The following is a 22911-nucleotide window of genomic DNA, read 5'->3' as shown; positions in this document are numbered from 1 at the left end:
TCGCCTTGCTACAGGAGACACGACTACCAGATTCCGGGTCCCACAGAGAAAAGAACTACACGTTCTTCTCGCAAGGAAAGAGTACCGACGAAGCCAGAGAGTTTGGTGTTGGATTCGCTGTCAGGAGCACTCTGCTGGGGATGATAGAACCCTACCAACAAGGAAATGGAAGACTGCTATCCCTCCGCCTCCACACCACAACCGGGCCTGTCAACCTGATCAGGTATTACTTACAATACCTGAACATACATACATACATACATACATACATACATACATACATACATACATACATACATACATACATACATACATACATACATATATACATACCTGTTATCATGTCAATATCAATTGTTTTATTAAAGAAGTGCCTAGGGCCTACACGCGCATTAATCCGGCCCTTCTAACTCTCATTTGAGAAACGTGGAGGACTGGCAATATATAATGCCTTATACTCTAATGTTCATAGACTGTAACCGCTTTACTCGATTGTAAATTAACTGTGATAAAAGACATGTAAATCACTGCTTAACCATGACCAGTTTCTACTTAAAGATGCGTATACCGGTTTACCGTGGTATTTCTTCCTGCGGTAAGTATCACGTTCTTTAACTGTACATGTACTTATGCAGAGTAGTGTTATTTTGCCGTTCTTTGCTTTTATTATTACTTTTCTATGTCACGACCTCTATCCCACATGGCTTTATTTCCTTGTTAGCAAGATAGCCACACATGATACACAACCCATGGGTTATTAAAAATAATTATCCATGAAAATGAAGTGGCTCTAACAGGAGTCATGCAGTTACAAGCAAAACTGACATTGTCACTCAGTTTTTCAACCATAATCCACTTCTCATTGCTAGATTTGCAATCACCGAATCATACAATCGTTGTTGAGCAACTTCATTAATAATTTAACAACCGCAGCCAGCATAGTTTCTGTTGATGGTAGTGTAACCGCTTTTGAAGGTGCTCGAGTCATTAATCGTTGTTGTCGATCTCGAAGCGATTGAGTCGCTTGTAAATCCCAGTTTTTCATCCGATCAACAGCAACGATTTTGATACTATCAACAGCTCCCATTGCAACTTGTTTAGCGACTGATGCATCGCATGAAGACAATACCGCAAGTAACTTAGGTGTACCTGAGAACAATCAACGAAGAACGTCACCGAAGCCAGTTCCATATGCCGTGTAAACTGGTTTTCTCGGTTTAACAACGCGCATGGATTTCACACGTACACGTAAGACTGTTATTATGTTTAAATGTCAGTTGGATTTCTAACGTACAGTTGTATCGTCATTGTTTTACCATTCAGATCTATAACGTGCCCGCTTTGATCCACAAGAGTGAAACGAGTATGTGTCAACCGATTATTATGGCATACAAGATACACAGGTGCTGAGGGCGTAATCGATATAAAATCACCGGATTCAACTGTTTGTGAAATTCCAAGCACTATATAACCCTGAACTGCCACGCCTATCGTTTCAGACTTGCTTTCGTAATTACCACAGACAGCGTCGAAAGTTAAATTGAACTGTGTCACTGAAGTAATCATCACAATGTCTAGAGCGAAATGATGTGCAGTCCCGTTAAATCCAACACGCAAAACTTGTTTATTTTCTGAAAAGAACTTTAGGCCAGCCAAGAATTAATTTCACCGATGACTGTCCAGTGTTAACCAACTGTTGTGGAGATTCAATTGCGATGACAGGGATGATTGTGGGCTCATCTTCACATATATTGGTAAATTCCGAACTTTGTCGTATCTCATTATTGATTGAGTTATTATCGTACGTGCCTGTAGGGTGATCGACGATCTTGTGAAAATACAAATGTGTTGTTTGCAGGCAGACACCAAACGGTTGTGATCGGATATTAAGCCAATTTCTAATAACCTCGCATATACGCTAGCGCAATCTCAAGTGTGTGTGATTCCCCAACGGTAACAGGTGTAGAAAAAGTCATACTGAATTCGAGCTTTGGGTTGTATTTACAACAACTTGTTGCATAACAGCATACATTTTGCGTAACATATGCAGCGTCTCAATCGTTTCAGAACTCATGGGTGTAACACCGATCGTTGCATACACCATGGGTATCTTCATCAAGTTCATGCATCAGCACGATATGTATTTATGTCCATAATATCATAATGTCATTGGTGAGTAACTGCTGACAAATTGATATGGCCTCATTGATGATTTCTGATTCGTTGTTTCCCACACGAATTGATCCCGTGTGTGTGTCTAATCAATCAGTAAGATCGTTAGGGTCACACAGTCCAACAAAGTTATTTCCTTGTTTTGGCTGGTACCTTTTCATGTCTTTTGTTTTTCTTCCTCTATGAGAAACCGATGTTCAAATATAGTTGTAGGTATGGGATGCAGATGCAGGTGCTGCTCGTTTTTGTCGCATATATTGCTACTGGTACCAACTATTCTGTTCTTCTTCATCCGTTGACGGTGCAGAAAGTCTTTCTTCGTATTTTTGTTTTTCTTCTGCCGGTAATGGTAAAGTAGATTACGGAAATGGGGTCGAGTTATGTCTTGGTGGTCACTTCATTTCTTATATACAGGATATTGTTCCTCACATACACGATATTGTTATTGATCAGCTTCATAATATGGAGCATATCGACAAATCATACGTTTGTCTGGCTGGAGTTTTTCATTTTGCAGGTTTGGCTAGAACGTTGCCCTTTTTGGACCTTTTTTGGGTCAGATTCTTAGGGTTTTTCTGGCGGTGGCGCAGTCAACTCTTCGCTTCGGAGTACACATGCTGCACGTTTTACAAATTTTTCTTTTTTGTTTATGTTTCTGTTTTTATCTTCTTCTGCTTATTCAGGCGTAGCTACCGTTCTGTCCTGTGTTTCAGTGTTAATTTGAGGTATTAGGGACCTAGGACTTTGTTTTATTGCGTGTAATTGTTCAATAAAATTTGCCATCGCTTCACTAGCTTGGGAAAGTTCTCCTCTTTGAGCGACAGTAAACATTAGAATTTGATCGTAAAACGGCTCACCAGAGATTTGTTTAGATCCAGTAAATTCCGTTTATAAACCCGTAGTCATCTATCTCTTATATTATGTGATGGTTCTTTAATAACTTTTTCCGGGGGGGGGAAGCTACATAAAGACCTGCACTTATGAAGTAAAAGAATACAGTTATTAAAATGGTGTTGTGGTGTTTCAACCGCTGACTACTAAACGGATGGCACGTATGGTACCCTGGCAACTGCCTCTTTACGGTCTTTATCAAGTAAATTGGTGCCTTTTCTTTATACAAAAACGGCTTCTACATTATTATCAGCGTCTTTTTGTTTACTTCAGTCATTGCCGCTGTTTAGTGTGTAAGTTTGTCACGAATCACTTTAGGCACACGTTCGTATCTTTGAGTCAAATAGATTATATCATTGTTTTGTGACAACATTTGCGTGGAATTGACTTGGTGCTCATGCAATAGATCGGCGTACACTACAATATATATTTACGTTAACAACCAAATTATCAATAGTAGGTTTTTCATCGATGGTGGGAAAGACATCAATGGTGGTATTGCCACTCTTGTCACTGAACACTTTTTGAGAATCTTTTAAAATATCACAACACTTGATCATCAATCTACTGTGCAATAATTTACAACCAATTTCACTTCAACCATCGCAAAATCATATTCAAGAACAGTTGAGATTTTCTTGGTCCAGCAGGGCAATAATCAGTTCACAAACTAAGTTTAGAAATATATCACCATGCTTGGTTGGTTTAGGAGTTGCTTGTGCAGAGAAAACAATGAGGAAAGGTCATTATTTTTCTCGAAAGCATCTGTTAATTTAAGTTTTCGTGCTGCCATTGAATACTACAATATATAATACAAGCATGTCTTTATATTGTGTACAATGTCAGGCAAATCACATTACTGCAAATCTGACTCAAGTTCAAACACGTAATGGGCGAGATGCTATTACTGGAAGTTGTGTTCGACTGTGTAGCAAAGTCGTTCAAGTTCACAGTTGGTTCCAGTTCCATCGGTTGCCAACGCGAGGGGTTTTGAAAGAAAAGTCAGCGGTGATAGCGAGGCTACATTAACAAAGTTATCAGGAAATCCATGGCGTAAAGAGGCACATGGCCTGATACATGATTTGATTTTAACAACCAACAAAAGCCTGATGAATCACCTGTAAACCGTGTCGATATTACATGTAACCGATAGCACCTTACTTATAAAGCATCAAATTATGTCATGTATATTTAATTAAAATTTTGGAGGGTTTTTTGGGTTGCATTTCATGATATGCTATTGATAATGTTACATTGTATCTTGGAATTGATCTGGTCCAAAATGAAGTTCATTTTCTACTTGACTTGAATTATTGATTTTTGGTTTTGCAGTAAACATGTTTATCTCAATCTGATTGTTGAACTTTGGAAATTCCCGATGAATTGCATGGTCTACCTGTTGTTTACAACACATTTTATAATATAATATAAATACTTTAAATTATAACTTTATCTTGTAAACATTTTGAACCTTCGAGAAAGTTATTTTCCATTAGGTAATTTTTTTAATAGAAAATATTAATTGTGACATAACGTCAGGTAGAAGACATTATAATCTTCTTACTAAAAAAAATATTAATTCCCTGTAACATCTTGGCAGATTAAGTTGTAGTATGTTGTCATTTGGGCTGGAATTCATCAGCATTATACGGACCACAATAATTATTAGGACTCGTGTCTCTAATTCTATGATTATTTGGGATTTAATTCGCAATGCCGTAAGTTCCTTTTTATTACATTTTCGCTTTGTATTATATGGAATATAATTGTATGTGGAATTTTACAGAGTTTGTTTTCTCCTCACTCTTTTCTATAACATATTTTAAGACCATACAGTCAAAACAGAAAATTGGGATCTCTCCTGGATACGATTTTCTCTAAAATATTTCAGAAAACGTTGGATTTAAATTCAACTTTTTTGGGAATTTTCAAAGTTCTATGTATTATTTTACAATTTAAAAATCTTTATTGAAATGAACACAATGTAGCAATGTCGTCTAATGTGGAGAACTTTATTTTAGATCCTACCCAGGAAAGGTTTGACTTCTTGAAAAGAATGAATTGTTCGCGCTTGCCAGAAAATATGATCTTTCTGAGGCACAGGTTTCTTTAATGAAGCAAGAAATAACATATTTTGGTCCAATATCTGGTGGGAAAATGTTTCGGATAACTGTATCTTGGACATCGTTAGTAAATTTCTATCTCCGTCTAACTTCCAAGTTATTCAACTGAATTTAAAATACAAGAATGAATTCAGTTTTAAAAAAAAAGCTTCAGCTTCAAGAAAGACAATTGCAGTTACAGAAAGAAGAAACACAATTGAAATTATGGAAAGAGGAAAGAGAGAACAAAATGCAATTGTACCTACAGAGAATGAAAAAGAAGAAATCCTATTTAATTTTTGTTAGAAAGAATTAGAGCTGGCAAGAAAAATAAATGCCCCAATTTTAACACTGGCTCATGGTTTGATGTTACTAAGAACATTAGGTTAGTACCCTTTTTAAAGAAAAAGAAGTAAATAAATAGTTTCCTCATTTTGATAACAAAATTGCTGAAACTTTGAAATGGCCAAGACAGCATTGGACTCTGTCATTACAAAGTCCACTCTTTAGTAAAGCTCTTGAGATCTTAACTTCCCTGTTAGACAACGAAGTGCTAATTATGATCTGGCCAAGGAATTATCTTAAAGGGTTGAGTTGGTACCTGAGGCTTATCGATAAAAGTGTAGTAACTATAATAAAAAACTGGACAAATCCATGTCGAATTTGCAAGAGAAAAAGACAATTATTTTATAGGTGGTGCTTTGCTAAGAAAGTTAGTCAAGATTACGAAAATCTCAGACAACTCATATCAGTTGAAGAGTTCAAGAAATGCGTTCATAATGACGATAAGACTTACCTTGGTGCACACAAAGTCGAAACATGCAGATCATACAGCTGACGAGTATTCCTTTGCTTATCAAGTTTCTTTTGTCACTATATCTTCCACTCAGCACTCTTCTGATAAAAAATCTACTTGAGCTTAATCAAGCACTTCCAAATTTCATACTGGCACAACCTTTAGAAATTATGCTTCTGATAAGTCGGACAAGAAATCCTTATCTCTTTCTACGTGCATCGGTTGCAAGAGGAAATGACACGTTATTTATGTTTGCTACAAACTGAAAAATGTGCAACACAGTTAAGACAGACCTATTCCAAATGCTCTTATTTGTACGAGGTCAAGGTCACGGTCGTTTATTGAATGCAATACATTTGTTGGGTCAAACTAACCCCAGTCTAATTTGTTATGGAGAATTATGAAGCCTTCATGTCGAACGGTTTTATAGCACTATTGGTGATTCGTTTAATCCGATCCATATCTAAATTTAAGGGATACAGGAGCATATGAGAGTGTTTGTTTTTAGTCAGTACTTTCTGAGAAGTCTTCTAATGAGAGTGTTCTTCGGGAGTAGACTGTAGTTTTGTTAACATTCCTCTTCATTGTGTATATTTTTTATTGGACCTAGTTTTAGAAAGAGTGACAGTCGTAACAGTATCGTCTTTGCCTGTCGAGGGCATTTATTTATTACTAGACAGTGACCTCTCTGAAGATAAGGTCGTTAATCCATTTGTAACTGACAATCCTTGTTTCGATCAGAAAGTCGATCCTAATGAAAAAGAAGTCCCCGATTTATACCCAGCTTATGCAGTTAATAGCGCTATGGCAAAACAAAAAACTCTTTAGAATGATGTTGATCAGGAAATTAATCCTTTAACTGACCCATATATTGGTAAGGCTTTTCATGAGGTCACTTTTGTTCCTCATTTTGATGAACCATAAGGTTTTTATCAGGGTGACCCTCTAGTAACTGCTCAATCTCTTTATTCAAATCAGGGTGACAAACAGCAATCACTTGTCGTCGAACAGGAAAAAGATCATGAGATATCCTGTTTATTTCATAGGGCTATTAGCGAGACTGAATCCACAGAAGTACCTGTTTGGTATTTTGTCAAAAATGGGTTTTTATGAGCAAATGGAGATCACATGAGGTACCTGCTGCTGACGAGTGGTCAGTGAACTATCATATTGTATTTCCAAAGTTGTATAGATAGGATATTCTTAGTGTACCCCATCAAACTTATTTGGCTGGTCATTTAGGGATCAATAAGATTTATTACAAAATCTTTAATCATTTTTATTAGCCAAAATAAAAAGTGATGTTTGTAAATACTTTTGATCTTGTCACACTTGTCAAACGGTCGGAAACCCCAATCAGAAGTTACCTAAGGCTCATCTACAACTTCTTCCTGTATTTGACGGCTCATTTAGCAGAATAAAACTGGTAGACTGCATCGGTCCCTTAACTAAGACCGATTTAGGTAACCAATATTTGTTGACTATAATGTGTGCGTCTATATGTTTCCCAGATGCACTTCCTTTGAGAAATATTTAAATAAAAACAACAGTAAAAGCTTTCATAATTTTTTTTTTAATACTTAGTTTGGCCTGTTCAAACCTGTCTAATCTGATCAAGGTCAAATTTATGTCTGCAATCTTCCAGGAAGTTATGCATGAATTAAGTATCCAACGATTGAAGTCAAAAGTGAAATTAAGGTATGCAAGAATCACAATGGAGAGAATTTTTTCAGTCTGGTGATAGAATTCCGTCTCTGTTGCTCATTCTTCAAAATAAATTCTCTTCCCATTAGGTATTGTGGTCCTTACAAAGTTAGAAGGAAACGAGTGAGTTATGTTGTTGTTGTTGTTGTTGTTGGGTTTAACGCCATTTTTCAGCACACGATAGGCTATACATGGCGGCCAGTATTAATGGTGGCGGAAGAACCCGGAAAACCCCGGAAAGAACCACCGACCCTCGAGAAGCTACTGGCAAGCTTTCTCACATAACCACATTGGATGAATCCGAGACTCGAACCCAGGCAGACAGAGGTGAGATGGCAGTGATCCGTAACGGAGAGCGCTTAAGACCACTCGGCCACCGAGTGAGTTATTACAGTATTAGTACTCCTGGGATATAAATGGTGCACCCGTATTCTTTATGTTACTTAACACGTTAAACACGTGAAACATACTGATACTTATACATTGTTGGAGTTGTAACTTATATTTATTCTAGTGATAGGTCTGAATATCATATCTTTACAATTTACCTATCCAAAAATTTAGATAAGATCTACCATGACTTTGAAATTGTAGATTCCACACCTGTGAAATAACATGAATACAAGATGAACTCTCTCAAACAGGTATGTTTGAAGAAAAAAAAATTCAGTATTTGCTGGAGAATGCTTTCATAGGACCGAGTAAAAGAGACTGAAGTTCACTATCTATATTTGTATCGAAACCAGATAATAATGTCTGCATGTGCACAGACTATAGAACGGTGCACAGTGTAAACAAAATAGATTTATTTTCATTAAAAAAAATCGATGTATGCATTGTTAAAATTGGAAATGCAAAACATGCAACCGAATACTACCTTTTGAAATATTTTGTCTGACGGAAAGGGCAAAGAAAATTCCGACATTCGTTACTCCAGACGGACTTTATCAATAGAAAGTAAAATCCGTTTGGGATGAAAGGTTCACCTTGTACATTCCAACATTTAATGAACATAATTACATGTGGTCTCGATAATTGTGATGCTTTTATTGATGATGTCATCATCTACAACGACTACTGGAAATATCACTTGTATTCTAAGGATATACATTATTTGTTGAATTTTACAAAGCTTGTTGCTTCTCACTCTTTTGTATTGCTTATTGTAAGACCATACAGTCGTAATAGATTTTATCTATTTTATTTATTTAAGTGCATGTTTGTTCAATCGCAGTTGGTTTTGTCCATCTGAGATACGCGCGCAATATTATTAACAGATTCACATTACAGGTAATGCTGATTACCTGATTTGACTGAGATGCCACATTTAGAGCACAATGGCCATATGTAACACTAGAAAATGTGTTGCACAAAATTCATAATGACAAGTTCTACTGCTGAGTTCATATTTTCAAAGGCATACACATCTGCATATGTTGCGTCTCTTCGTCATTGACATTTTTATACATGCAAAAGTGTATTCGGTTGGAAAAGTCACATCAATGGGCACATAACGGACTTCACAAACTTCATCCATTTTTTCAACCACCTTAAGTATGGATACAACCCGCCGCTCTTTTATCTCCTCCTCTACATCAAATGTTACACTGATACTGAGGCTAGGTGAATAGAGAACTTTACACAACCAAATACACGACTTTGTGGTAATTGGAAATATTAAATAAGGCTTTCTCAAATTAAAAGGCTTGTTCGTTTTGGAATCAACACAAATGTCGCAAACGTTTTTGTAAATTCATCTGCAAACGTGGATAAAAATGTACATCTTAGTATCAGCCCAACTTAACTCTAATAAACTGTTAAAGGGTGCTGCGCCAACTAGAGAACTATCAGACCTTTTAAGTTTGTATGCAATAACATCAAATGTCTTGGAGCACTGGTACATTTCCTAAAGACTGCTTGCTTCGTTGCTTTTATTAATAGCTTGTGACATGTGTTTCCAGTGCTTGAATCGCTCTTCTCCGTCGTTGAAGCACATTTCATAGATATACTGATGATTGGTGAGTTATAATAATACCCAGAACATTTGTTTAATTAATTTGCTATTAGGTATCTTCATTACCGTTTGATTATTCGCTACTAATATTATCAGATGATTCATTCGAATAACGACCCTCGCTAGCGTCAGATATAGCACGTGGTTTGCTGAGCTTCAGGCCAAATGTTATGCTTAATTTTTTCCGCCCATAAACGTGGCCTAGTTTATTAGGTTCCAACTCTAAGATCATTCCTAAGTTAATCAATTTATCAATGTGTCCAGATTATGTATTTGAAAACGCATGTAACATCTTTGAGCCTCACTGATAGATCTGTATAAGGTATTCAAACGAAAGAGCGATTTAAGTTTTCTGCCACATGCATCATATTCCAACCATCGGGAAGAACGACAAAAGTTTTAGATACCTCCATAAATTCCTCCAAAATAGTTTGAGGGTCGATCGCCTGAGTGTGTCTATATATATATAAATATATATATATATATATATATATATATATATATATATATATATATATATATATATATATATATATATATATATATATATACACACACACACACACACACACACTCGGGCGCTATATATAATTACTTATTTAGGCTCTAATAAACAATAACGAAGAAAAAGTGAAGACAACAAGCTTCGGAAAATTTAACAAATAAATTCTTTCCCTGGAAAAACACTGTAAAAATGAGGAAAAAAATTACGGTTTTAAGAATCAAATCCAAAACTAATCCAAGAATAATCCAAGAATTAACAATCAGATGTCCTTATAATATAGTGTTCTTAAGAAATTTGAGTTCGAGTCCCGACGACAATCAGAAATGGAAGGCGATGGCGTATACTGTAGCCTTTATAAGACTGATGTGTTTTCATTTCGTTATTATACCAAAGAAGATAATATTCCGGTGTTTTTGAATTTCTGAATAAAATTTAAATAATTGTCTTTGACCAAGAATTCTGTATGACCACTCAGATAATTCCAGGAAAAAGAATTCCATAAAATAAAATTTCAACTCAAAATGGTCACAGCAAAACGAACACCTTGACATCAAGTATTTGGAAGCCAGACTGATTAAATTCTCTATAGACATCGGTATAAAACCTGAATAATGTGCAGAACAGATACCCGGATGAGGGTCAACCCTCCCGTAAAACCAGAATTTCTAGAACATCGTATAAGCTATTGACTTCCAAAGTCACGTAGTCCATGTCAGCCTCCATTTCTATATTATCAATCACACATTAATAATAATAAATAAGTTGTTTACTCGAACTGTTAGTAATTTTAAATCAAGGCCAGGAACTAGGTCAGCATATAGAACAAAGTTACATGTTTAGGTGTTGACGACAAAACAGTCAGGTCAAACTAATTTCTGGAAAATGTCAAATTCCAGTAAATAAAATTGCATTGCTTTAACATGTAATTAAAAAATTAAAACTTACAGACAATTAAATTCAATTAAATATAAATTAAATCAAATACATATAACACTTGCCCCATAAAGAAAAAGAAAGATTTCAGCTTTCTTTTTACCATAGGTTAATTATACATGAGGGTAAAAAGAATTTTTATGAATTTTACACAGTGTACATGAAATAATCCATTTCTGTACACGGGAAAGTGCATCTACTATTAAATTATCTTTACCCTTGATGTGTCTGACGTCAATATCATTTTCCTGCAGCAACAAACTCCACCTTAGTAGTCTTTGAGTTTTTTCATCTTGCTGATGAAAGTAAAGGGGTTGTGGTCACTAAGCACAATCACTGAAGAAGGAGCTGAACTAATGTAAACTTCAAAATGTTGTAATGCCAATATCAACGCCAAATATTCCTTCTCGATTGTTGAATAATTTTTTGATGCTTATTTAATTTCTTAGAAAAATAGCACACTGGATGATCAACACCATTTTTGTCTTCTGGAGTTAATACTGCTCCAACCGCAACATCACTTGCTTCAACAGTCAGTTTAAATGATTGGCTGAAATTTGGAGCTGTAAAAACTGGCGCGTTTTTAAGTATGGCTTTTAACTTGTACATTAAGTTCATCTGGTGTTAAGAATGCCGAAATATCATTTGCTCTTTCCGTTAGTTGAATTTGCCAAAATCCTTTAAGAAGGTCAAATTTGGGGAAATGCTTTGTATTTCCCTCTTTTCAATACAGTCAGCGATTCTTGGTAACGGAAATGAATCTGTCTTTGTCACACTATTCACCTTCCTATAATCAGTGCACATACGGAAAGTTTTATCTGATTTTTGGAACAAGTATGCATGGTGAACTCCAGTCACTTTTACTGGGCTCTATAAAATCATTCTCCAGCAAATACTGAATTTCTTTTCTCAAGTATTCCTGTTTGAGAGGGTTCATTCTGTACGCGTGTGGTTTCACAGGTTTGGAATTAACAATTTCAACGTCATGGAAAATTTTGTTTGTTCTTGAAACATTTGGAAATAAGTGCTCACATTCAAATAATAAGTCTTTAAGTCCATTTTTTCTTGTTCTTGCAAATGTGAAAGTTTCTGGTCCAGATCTTTAATAATATCTGAATTCCTAAGATTTTTCACAGGTACAACTAAATTAAATGCATGTTTCACCTGGCTATCTCTTTCAATATTCTAGTACTCGTATAATTTATTTCGATCCCAGGAGCAATAATATTTTAATTTAATGCATTCGTTTTCTTTTTAACTTTGTAAGGGCCGTAATACCTAAACTAAAGAAAATTTTGAAGAATGAGCAAGAGAGACAGAACTCTATGACCAGACTCAAAAGTTCTCTCCGTCATAGTTCTCAACGATAATTTCACTTTTAATTTGAACTGCTGAATGCTAAATTGAAGCATCAAAGGCTGGAAAGTGCCAGACCTAACATTTGACCCTTTACCCGATTGGACAAATTTGGGAAGGTCAAATTAAGTATTTTAAAAAAATCTTTATTAGAGCTTTTACTATGATTTTGGATTTAATATTCCTCAAGGGAATTGCCTCTGGAAACCTTGCTGACGCACACATAATAGTCAACATGTATTGGTTATCTGACTTGGTCTTAGGTAAGGGACCAACACAAGCTACCATGTTTCTACTAAATCGTTAGTCAAATGCAGGTATAGGTCGCAGATGGGCTTTATTTATCTTCTGATTGGATTTTCGTACCATTTGACAAATATGACAAGGTCTACAGTATTTATAGACATCACTCACTTTGATTTTTGGCCCATAAAAGTGGGCCAATATCTGTGATAAGTTTTATTAATCCCTAAATGACAAGACAAAGCAGTTTAATGGGCCAGACTAAGCATTTCCTGTCTGCAAGATTTTTATACTAAAATTTGATAGTTCACTGACCCCTCATCCCATTTGGTACCTCGGGAGGTCTCTATTTCCTCATAAGAATTCCATTTTTAATAAAATAACAGACAGTAACTTTAGTGGCTTCAGTTTCACTAATGGCCCTTTGAAACAAACAGTAGGTCTCAGGATCTTTTTCCTGTTCGACGATAAGTGATTTTCGTTTGTCACCCTGATTAGAATAAAGAGAATGAGTTGTTAAAAAGAGAATCACTGTGGTCAATACCTTTTGATTGAGTGAAAGTGACCTCATCAAACGCCTGACCAATAAATGTGACACCAAAAGTAATACTTTCCTTATCTACAACATTCTCAAGAGCTTTCTTTGCCATAGCTCTGGTAACTGCACAGGCTGGTAAAAAATCAGGGAATTCTTTTTTTAATTGGATTGACTTTCTGATTCATGCAAAGCTTGTCAGTTACAAGTGGATTAACCACAACCTTGTCTCCAGATAGGTTGTTGCCTAGTAATAAATGATTGTCTTCATCGAGTAAAGCAGACACTGTTCCGACTGTCACGGATCCTGAGACTGTCTGATGACAAATTTACACAATGGAGAGGAACATTAATAAAGCCGCACTCTACTCCCTGAATAAGAACACTTTCATTAGAAGAAAACTTCTCGGAAAAAGGCAAAGTACGTGATAATAAAAGACTCCCGTGTCTCTTAACATTTTAATAGGGATAGGACTGGCCAAAACCTTTCGATATAAATGGTTCATAATTCTCCATCAAAAATCAGACTAGGCTTTATTAGACCCAACAAAAGTATTGCTTTCAATACAGGGCTGTGACCTGGACCTCTTAGAAATAAGAGCATTTGCAATAGGTCTGCCTTCATTTTGATGCCTATTTTTTAATTTGTAGCAATGAGAAATAAAGGTTCCTTTCTAACTGCAATATGTACACGTTGAAAGAAACAATGATCTTTGATCAAGCCTATCTGAAGTTTGATTTTTAGAAGTTGTGCCAGATTGAGATTTAGAAGGGCTTGTAATAGGCTGACATACTTTTCTGCCAGGAGACTGCTGAGTGGACGTCTTATTTTTACAAAAGGAAATTTATGAGTTAAAGAATACACATCAACAGCACGAGCAGCATTTGTCCAAGGTTTCGATCTTATGTTCGTCAACATAAGTCTTAATGTCACTATGGACACAGTTCTTGAACTCTCAAAGTAATACAAGTTGTTTGAGTCTTTCATAATCTTGTTCAACTTTCTTGGCTAAGGACCATCTATCAAATAACTTCTCTTTTTCTCTAGCAAATTCAACACGAGTTTGTCCAGCTTATTTTTTATAGTTTCTGAATTTTTCTTAACCACATCATAGTCAACACTTTGGTGTCTTGACAGTGAATGGTAAATATCACTAGCATTACCAATAAGTTCCACACTCCCTGCTACAACCTGGAGAGAGTTGTTGAAGCCTTTCCGATTGTTGAGCTCAGCATCGAGTGAGAGGTTGTTGGTGATGATAGAGCCGAGGTACGTGAACTGACTGACCACCTCAAGTTCGTAGCTGTTGATGATGATGCTTGGGGGGTCCGCGACCTCAACCATCACGTTTGTTTATGGCTGATGGTCAACCCAAATTCATCGCATGCGATGTGAGTGCGAAGAGTATGTCCCAGATGGTTGCTTCACGCACTTTGCTCTCTGCCTTCAGTCGTGCCAGATTTAACAGTCTGCCGTCTGATCGCGTGTGCAGGTAGATCCCTTATGTGGACGTCCCAAAGGCGTGCTTGAGCAGGACTGCGAAGAAGATGCCGAAGAGCGTGGGGGCAAGGACGCAGTCCTGTTTCACTCCACTACGGATGTCAAAGGGGTCGGATGTTGAGCCATCGTACTGCACTGTGCCTTTCATGTCATCGTGGAAGAACTGGATCATGCTTAGCAGCTTTGGAGGGCATCCAATTTTCGCCAGAATTGTGAAGAGTCCGTCTCTGCTGACCAGATCGAACGCCTTGGTGAGGTCTATAAAGGACAGGAAGAGGGGTCTGTGTTGTTCTCTGCATTTATCCTGCAGCTGCCTGATGGAGAAGATCATGTCGATTGTGGACCTCTCTGCGCGAAACCCGCACTGTGACTCTGGATACACTCTGTCAGCAAGCGTCTGCAGTCTGTTCAGGATGACGCGGGTGAAAACTTTACCAACGACGCTGACAAGGGATATGCCCCTGTAGATGTTGCAGTCGCTTCTGTCGTCCTTGTTCTTGTACAGGGTTACGATGTTGGCGCTCTGTCATGTCCTGAGGCACTGCACCCTCACCCAAGCACTGGCAGATGAGGTTGTGCATGTGTGTGAGCAGCACGCTACATCGGTACCTGATGACTTCTACTGAGATGCCATCCTTCCCTGGGGCTTTACCTAAGGACAGTTTCTCTAAGGTCTTCTTTAGTTCGGCTACAGTAGGTTTCTCGTCCAGTTCGGCCACGAGATGGAGGTTTTCAATGGCGTTGAGGGCATCGTTGGTCACGTGGTTCTCTCTGGAGTACAGTTCAGAATAGTACTGCTACCAACGCTCCATCTGTTTGCTCTTGTTGTGGACGGTATCGCCTGCAGAAGACTTCAGTAGCTTTTTCACTTTCTTCGTGTGATCCATTGCTTTCTTTATGCTATCGTACATGCCTCTGATGTTTCGGATATCTGCTGCTGACTGGATGCTCTGACAGAGCTGAAGCCAGTATTCATTGGCACACTGCGGTGCTAATCTCTGCACTTTGCTTCTGGTAGACCTGTATGCCTGTAGTGGGTTCTGGCAGGGGGATTGCTTGTATTTCAGATGAGCACTGCGACGCTCTTCTATGGCTGGCATGAGTGTGGCGGAGTTAGCCTCAAACCAGTCATAGTTCTTTGATTGCTTCTTACCAAAGATCCGTGTGGTGTGCTGTACACAGTCTCTCTGATGTGATCCCGTCTTTTTTTGGCACTGCCATTGGGAGGTTCTGAATCAAACATCTTGTAAAGAGAATAGGTGAAATCCTCAGCCGTGTCTGGATATGGCGTTTTGCTCACATCAATGCGTGGTTTATCCTCTTGCCTAGAGCGTGGATCTTCTTTGGCTGAAGCTTCATTTTGCAGCACACCAGCTAGTGGTCGGTGTCGGAGTCAGCACTGTGGAAGGTGCGGGTAAGAAGTACACCCTTCCACACAGACCGTCTTGTAATGATCAAGTCCAGCTGGTGGCAGTGTTTAGACCGGGGATGCCTTCCAAGATACTTTATGATGTGGCTTTGTCTGAAAGAATGAATTGGTGATACTGAGTTCGTGGTACGAGCACATCTCTAGAAGACGCTGTCCGTCGTCATTCATCTTCCCAACGCTAAACTTGCCAAGACACGAAGGCCATGAGTCATGGTCGGCACCCACCCTAGCGTTGAAGTCGCCCAGCAAAATCAAGTTCTCTTCCTTGGGAATTTTGTCGATGAAAGAGTCAAACCCATCGTAGAACTCATCCTTGGCATCTGTGGTGGTGTTTAGTGTGGGGGCGTAAACTCTGAAAATGTTCATACTAAAAATGATCTTGTTAGAAGTTTTGTAAAGTGTTGACATTTATTATATGCTCATTTTCTTCTCCGTTTGCTTTAAATTGTCAGAATCGTGCAGAAATGTACGATTCCTATGTCAGATGTTTAGGCTCGAATAAACAATAAAACAAGGAAGAATGAAAACAACATGCTTTAAAAAATACAATAATTTATTTCCTTGGAAAAATTCTGCAAAAATGAAAAAATATAAACTTACGGTTTTAAAGAATCAAATCCAAAAATAATCCAAGAATAATTCAGGAATAAAATTTTAGTAGTGCTGATAACAAATGTTCTACTGATTTCAAGTTCTAATCCCGACGAAGAATCCAAGATGGAAGACGATGACGTACGCTGCAATCTGTAATGTTGAAGTCTACAGTTCCTTGTAGAAACAAGAATTATCAAACCGGTTTTTAATATCTGAATAAATTATTTCACATGAGCACACGTACTTTCCCGAAAATTAACATAATTAATCCTTTTGAGTCCATGCAATTTAAAATAAACTCCAAACTGCACATCATACAACTTCTAGTGAAAGAAAAGGCTCAGCTGCAACTGAGAATAATTCTCCAAAACAGAGGTTATGTGGTCTTGTAAAACGTAAACAAGGGGTAGCGTGATCATCTTCTTGAAGGTTATAGAAAATAAGTACTTGTTAAGGATCACGTCTACCCAATGTGACCCTGACGAAAACCAATCATTTTACTCTAAGAAATAAAAAATTAAAACAAATTGTTTACATCTTATAGACGAAGTCCCATCATGACCTCGAAACCACCAATCGATTTAAAATAAAATAAAACTTGTTTACGTGGATGCTACGAATTTTCAACCAAGGTCAGGATTTAGATCAACACCTGGTTTTTATAAACTAGCAGTCAATGTCAAACAATTTTCTAAAAAAAAAAGTATCATCTCTAGTGAATACATTTACATTACAATAGCGTGTAATGAAAAATATAAAAAAAATTAAACTATACATAACACTTCCCCCATAAAGAAAAAAAAAGATTTATACATAAATCTTTCTTTTTACTACAGATTAATTATACATGAGGTTAAAAAGAACTCATATAAATTGCAGAGTGTATATGAAATAATATATTGCTATACACGGGAAAGTGCGTCTGCTATTAAATTATCTTTCCCTTGATGTGCCTGATGTCAAGATTGTATTCCTGTAACAACAAACTACGACTTAGTAGTCTTTGATTTTTATTTTTCATCTTGCCGATGAAAGTAAGGGGGTTGTGGTCACTAAAGGCAATAATCGAAGAAGGAACTGAACTGAGGTAAACTTCAAAATGTTGTAATGCCAATATCAAAGCCAAACATTCCTTCTCGATTGTTGAATAATTTCTTAGAAAAATAGCGCACTGGATGATCAATACCATTTTCATCTTCTTGAATCAAAACTGCTGCAACCCCAACAACACTTGCATCAACAGATAGTTTAAAAGACTGGCTGAAATTTGGAGCTGTAAGAACTGTCGCGCTTTTAAGTATGGCTTTCAACTTGACAAAAGCCTCCTGACATTCTCAGTCCAAAGGAACTTGTATTTCTTACTCAATACATTTGTCAGGGGTTCAGCAATTATAGAAATATTGGAACAACATTTTCGATAGTATCCGGCCATACCTAAAATTCGCATCAGGTGCTTTTTATATATTAACAGACACGGGAAATTCAGAGATATCCTTGACCTTAGCATCTATACGTTTAGCTTGTCCATACCCCATGATGTGTCCTAGAAAAGTTACACAAGCACAGCAAAACTCACTTTTAGGCAAATTAATTGTCAAACATGCATCCGTGAGTCTGTCAAAGATTTTCCGAATTGTTGCTAAATATTCTTCCCATGAGTCGTTGTAGATGACGACATCATCGATGTAAACATCACAATTGTCTAGACTAGAGGTAATCATATTCTCTAGACATTGAAATGTACGTCGCGAACCTTTCATCCCAAACGGCCTTACCTTATATTGGTAAAGTCCATCTGGAATATCGAATGCCGAAATTTCTTTGCTCTTTCCGTTAGTGGAATCTGCCAAAATTCTTTCAGAAGGTCAAATTTGGTGACATACTTGGCATTCCCGATCTTATCAATAAAGACATCAATTCATGGCAATGGGAAGGAATCTGTTTTTGCCACAATAATCACCTTCCTATAATCAGTACACATATGGAAAGTTTTATCTGGTTTTGGAACAAGTATGCATGGTGAACTCCAGTCACTTTTACTGGGCTCTATAAAATCATTGATTTTCCTTTTTCAAGTATTCCTGTTTGAGAGGGTTCGTCCTGTACTAGTATTGTTTGACAGGTTTGGAATTTACAATTTTAACGTCGTGGAAAATTGTGTTTGTCCTTGTAGGAACATCTGGAAAAAGTGCTCATATTCAAATAATAACTGTTTAAGTTCATTTCTTTCTTGCTCTTGCAAACGATAAAGTTTCTGGTCCAGATCTTCAATAATATCTGAATTCCGAACAATTTTCACTCCAATGTCAACAGAATTCGATGATATTCCTTCACTTAAATCTTCACTGAGTGGGACCGGTACAACTAAAATAATTGCATGTTTAACCTGGCTATCTCTTTCAATATACTTTTTTAGTATGTTAATGTGACAGAGTTCTTTTTGTTTACGCCTCCAAGGAATATTTATAATTTAATTTAAATAATTTATTTTTCTGTCGACTATGTAGGGATCATAATACTTGGCCTGAGCAGGATTTTGTGGTATTGGCAAGAGAGCCAGGACTCTATCATCAGGCTGAAAGCTCCTTTCCTTCGAGTTTTTATCATATCTTGACTTCATTTTAGGTTGAGCAGAATGCAGGTTTGCTCTTGAGACATCACAAGCCTTTGACAATTTATATTTAAAAAATAGAAACATAATCAAGAAGATTAATTTCAAAAATCTTCATTAGAAAGCAGTGTCTCTTTCATTAACTTCAACGGTCCACGCACAGTGTGTCCAAACTCCAGTTCAAAGGGAATGAAACCCAACGATTCTTGAACTGATTCCCAACAGCAAAAAACAGTAAATGAATGCCTTCATCCCAATCTTTACCCATATCACAATATGATTGAAATCTTATTTTTTTTTCAGAGTCTGCTGCAATCTTTCTAATGCCCCTTGGCTCTCAGGGTCATAGGCAAAATAATTGAATTGTTTAATGCATAATTCGTACATAACTTGCTGGAAAATTCAAAACATGAAACCTGAGCCTTAATCAGACTGTACGAACTTGAGACGGACAAACTGAGTTTAAAATTTTTTTATCACAGCTTTTACTATTGTTTTAGATTTTGTATTTCTCAAGGGAACTGCCTCTGAAAACCCTGTTGACGCACACATAATGATCAACAAGTATTGGTTACCTGACTTGGTCTTAGGTAAGGGACCAACACAATCTACCATAATTCTAATGAATGGTTCGTCAAAGGCAGGAATAGGTTGTATATAAGCATTCGGAATTTTCTGATTTGGTTTTCCTACCATTTGACAGGTATGACAAGTTCTACAGTATTTACCATCATCACTTTTGATTTTTGGTTAATAGAAGTGAGTTAAGATCTTGTGATAAGTTTTATTGACCCCTTAATGACCAGCCATTGGAGTTTCATGGGCCAGACTAAGTATTTCTGGTCTGTAAAGTATTGGAACTACAATTTGAGAGTTCACTGACTATTCATCATCAGCAGGTACAGAGAACTCAGGATCCTTTTCCTGTTCAAGGACAATTCATTGTCGTTTATCAACCTGATTAGAATAAAGAGAATGAGTCGTTAAAAGAAGATCACTGTGATCAATAGCTTCTGATTAATCCAAACAAGGAGTGAAAGTGACCTCATCAAAAGCCTGACCAATACATGTGTCAGTTAAAGGAATACTGCCCTTATCAACATCATTCTCAAGAGCTTTCTTTGTCATAGCTCTGGTAACTGCACAAGCTGGAAATACATCAGGGAATTCTTTTTTAATTGGATCGACTTTCTGGTCCAAGCAAGACTTGTCAGTTACAAGTGGATTAACCACAACCTTGTCTCCAACTAGGTGATTGCCTAGAAATAAATGAATGCCCTCAACGGGTAAAACAGAGACTGTTCCGACTGTCAAGGGTCCTGAGACTAAGTCTGATGAAAAATTTACACAATTTAGAGGAACATTAACAAAACCGTACTCTACTCCCTGAATATGAACACTCTCATTAGGAGAAGACTTCTCAGAAAAAGGCAAAGTTCCTGACAATAATAGACTCTGAAAAGCTACTGTGTCCCTTTACTGCATAATTACACCAATTTTTTAAAAAAATGTGCTTAGCTTAAAATTACTTCCAAGAGATAAATTAGAATGGCTTCCATAAGTCATGAAAATTAACAAGGTAATGGGCCACGTGTTTGAAGCTAATGTGTTGCTCTTAACATACAGACGTGACCTCAGAGTTGGTCGGCATAGGGGAAATATCACCAGATAGAAGATTCGCTCATTTAGCAGCCATGTTGCAGAGTGCATTGGGATGATTCTCTACCACGCATGCGTCAGCGATTTAAAATTTCAGGTGATTAACTGAATATACATTTTGAGAGAGATTAAAACTAAACGAGTTATGGTTCTGAAGGATTTAATCCCGTGGGTCAAGAGAAGTGATTATACTTACTATACTTACAAGTCACTAGAGAGGGGCTGATAGAACCAGTCAGCAGTTGTCTAAAACGTCCGTCACATGTAGTGTCACACACCGCTAGTTTCCGTCACAAGCAATATCGGAAAAAAGACGGAGATATACTTGCTGGTCTAAAATGATAATGAGTTTAGCTGCAATGGGTAACATCTATACTTTCTTTAAAATATTTGCGAACATCGATATCTGATATGGTTGCCACCAATTCTTCCTTCTTGTTGTAATTCTTTTATATCTATTCTTCTGCTTTTTTCTTTCTTCGCTAACTCCGAATTTTGAATTTCCGCATATGGCGGTCCAAAACTGCATGTATGACACCAATTACATGAAATGTTTTAGTGCAATAAAATCACATATATGTAATAATAGCAAATGTATATCATATTTTAACGTTTATCTCAAAGAAATTCATATATTTTACCGCAATAAGCGAAAGCATCGAAATAAACATACCTGTTAATATGGCCAAGAGCGTCCAAACTGTGCAGCAAACTCCCAGCATTGACGCTGGTAAACACTGATGTTTATAACTCCTCGCATTTGTATAGATTACCATTCTGAAACTTCTGAAATTAATGATTTATCGTAAATTACAAAGCAATTTGCTCTCTCTCTCTCTCTCTCTCTCTCTCTCTCTCTCTCTCTCTCTCAGCAGTATTATTGTAGAAGCAAGTGTTATTGCAATTTGAAATTAAGATGCAAGATGCTCTTTAGAAAACGTTTTTAGCGGGACGCTGAGCAGAAAATAAAAACATACTAGTAAACTTATGCTCAACGTTTCTTATCTTAACATTATTCATGCTGTTGAAACATTCTGGCATATTAATGTAAGCAAATTAAAATCTACGAAAGCAGGAATGCTGAATATTGGTTAGTTAACTGCATTCGGATCCGTTTTCCTCACTCATGCGATGGAGAAATCTAGCGGTTTTGCTAACGTTATGTTTCTTATCTAGTCATGGTGTCGTCGCGCTAGGAACTACTTGTAACAATAAGAAACCCCTGTCATCTTCTGCTGTGCCTAACGGAGTTGTTATATAATCAAACATCAGGAACAGATACACAACAAAGAATATCATAAAGCATCTTAAAGTCTCTCCAACTCTGATAGCACACCATACAAACATTTTGAGAGAGACAGACATAGACACTCACACGAAGCTAAGTTATTTAGTATTATGCTAGGAACTACTCACAGCATGGCGAATTTTATTCCCATCTGTAACTTTGTAAAATGTTCAGGTCAGCGTCAATAAATATAGCTAAAAGTAGCTAATCGGTTTTTAAATAATTCATGTTAAACGAATTATGTACTTTTAGCTAGATTTAATGCCGCTGACCTGAAAAATGACTGAGCTACAGATAGGATAAAATTCTCGATGTTGTGTGGAACGAACTGTGACATAAAACACTGTACCAGACACACGGTCGATACACATGGCAACAAAAATCGATACTCTCTCTAGAGCATCCGCAAAGCCGGAAACATCCAGATATGTAAACTTTGCCAAATTCCTGTACTTACTAATCAAGTGGTTCATTCCACGTTCTGTTCCACATTGTACTAGTAATAGCAACACTTTTCGTATTTCCAGGACAGAAAATATAGATTTCCAAGAATATCATAAAGTAGAAATCGCCTCAGT

At 37.0% G+C, this 22911-nt stretch overlaps 1 protein-coding gene across 1 annotated transcript in view; it reads right to left on the bottom strand.

The window, feature by feature from the left end:
• The window catches only part of LOC149796470 (acidic phospholipase A2 E-like), a 54519-nt gene extending 31987 nt beyond the window's left edge, over positions 1-22532 (bottom strand). The window contains exons 1-2 of the mRNA XM_089961175.1: positions 22462-22532; positions 21719-21831 (exon numbers count right to left, since the gene is read on the bottom strand). Of these exons, the coding sequence (XP_089817301.1) occupies positions 21719-21831; positions 22462-22484 (136 nt within the window). The 5' untranslated portion in view covers positions 22485-22532. The remainder of the gene's footprint in view (positions 1-21718; positions 21832-22461) is intronic.
• Between the last annotated feature and the right edge of the window lie 379 nt (positions 22533-22911).

Source organism: Sinohyriopsis cumingii, chromosome 6 (genome assembly GCF_028554795.1).
Source record: "Sinohyriopsis cumingii isolate HCF-2022 chromosome 6, ASM2855479v2, whole genome shotgun sequence".
NCBI classification, from domain to species: domain Eukaryota; kingdom Metazoa; phylum Mollusca; class Bivalvia; order Unionida; family Unionidae; genus Sinohyriopsis; species Sinohyriopsis cumingii.
This window is presented reverse-complemented; position numbering and strand designations above follow the sequence as displayed.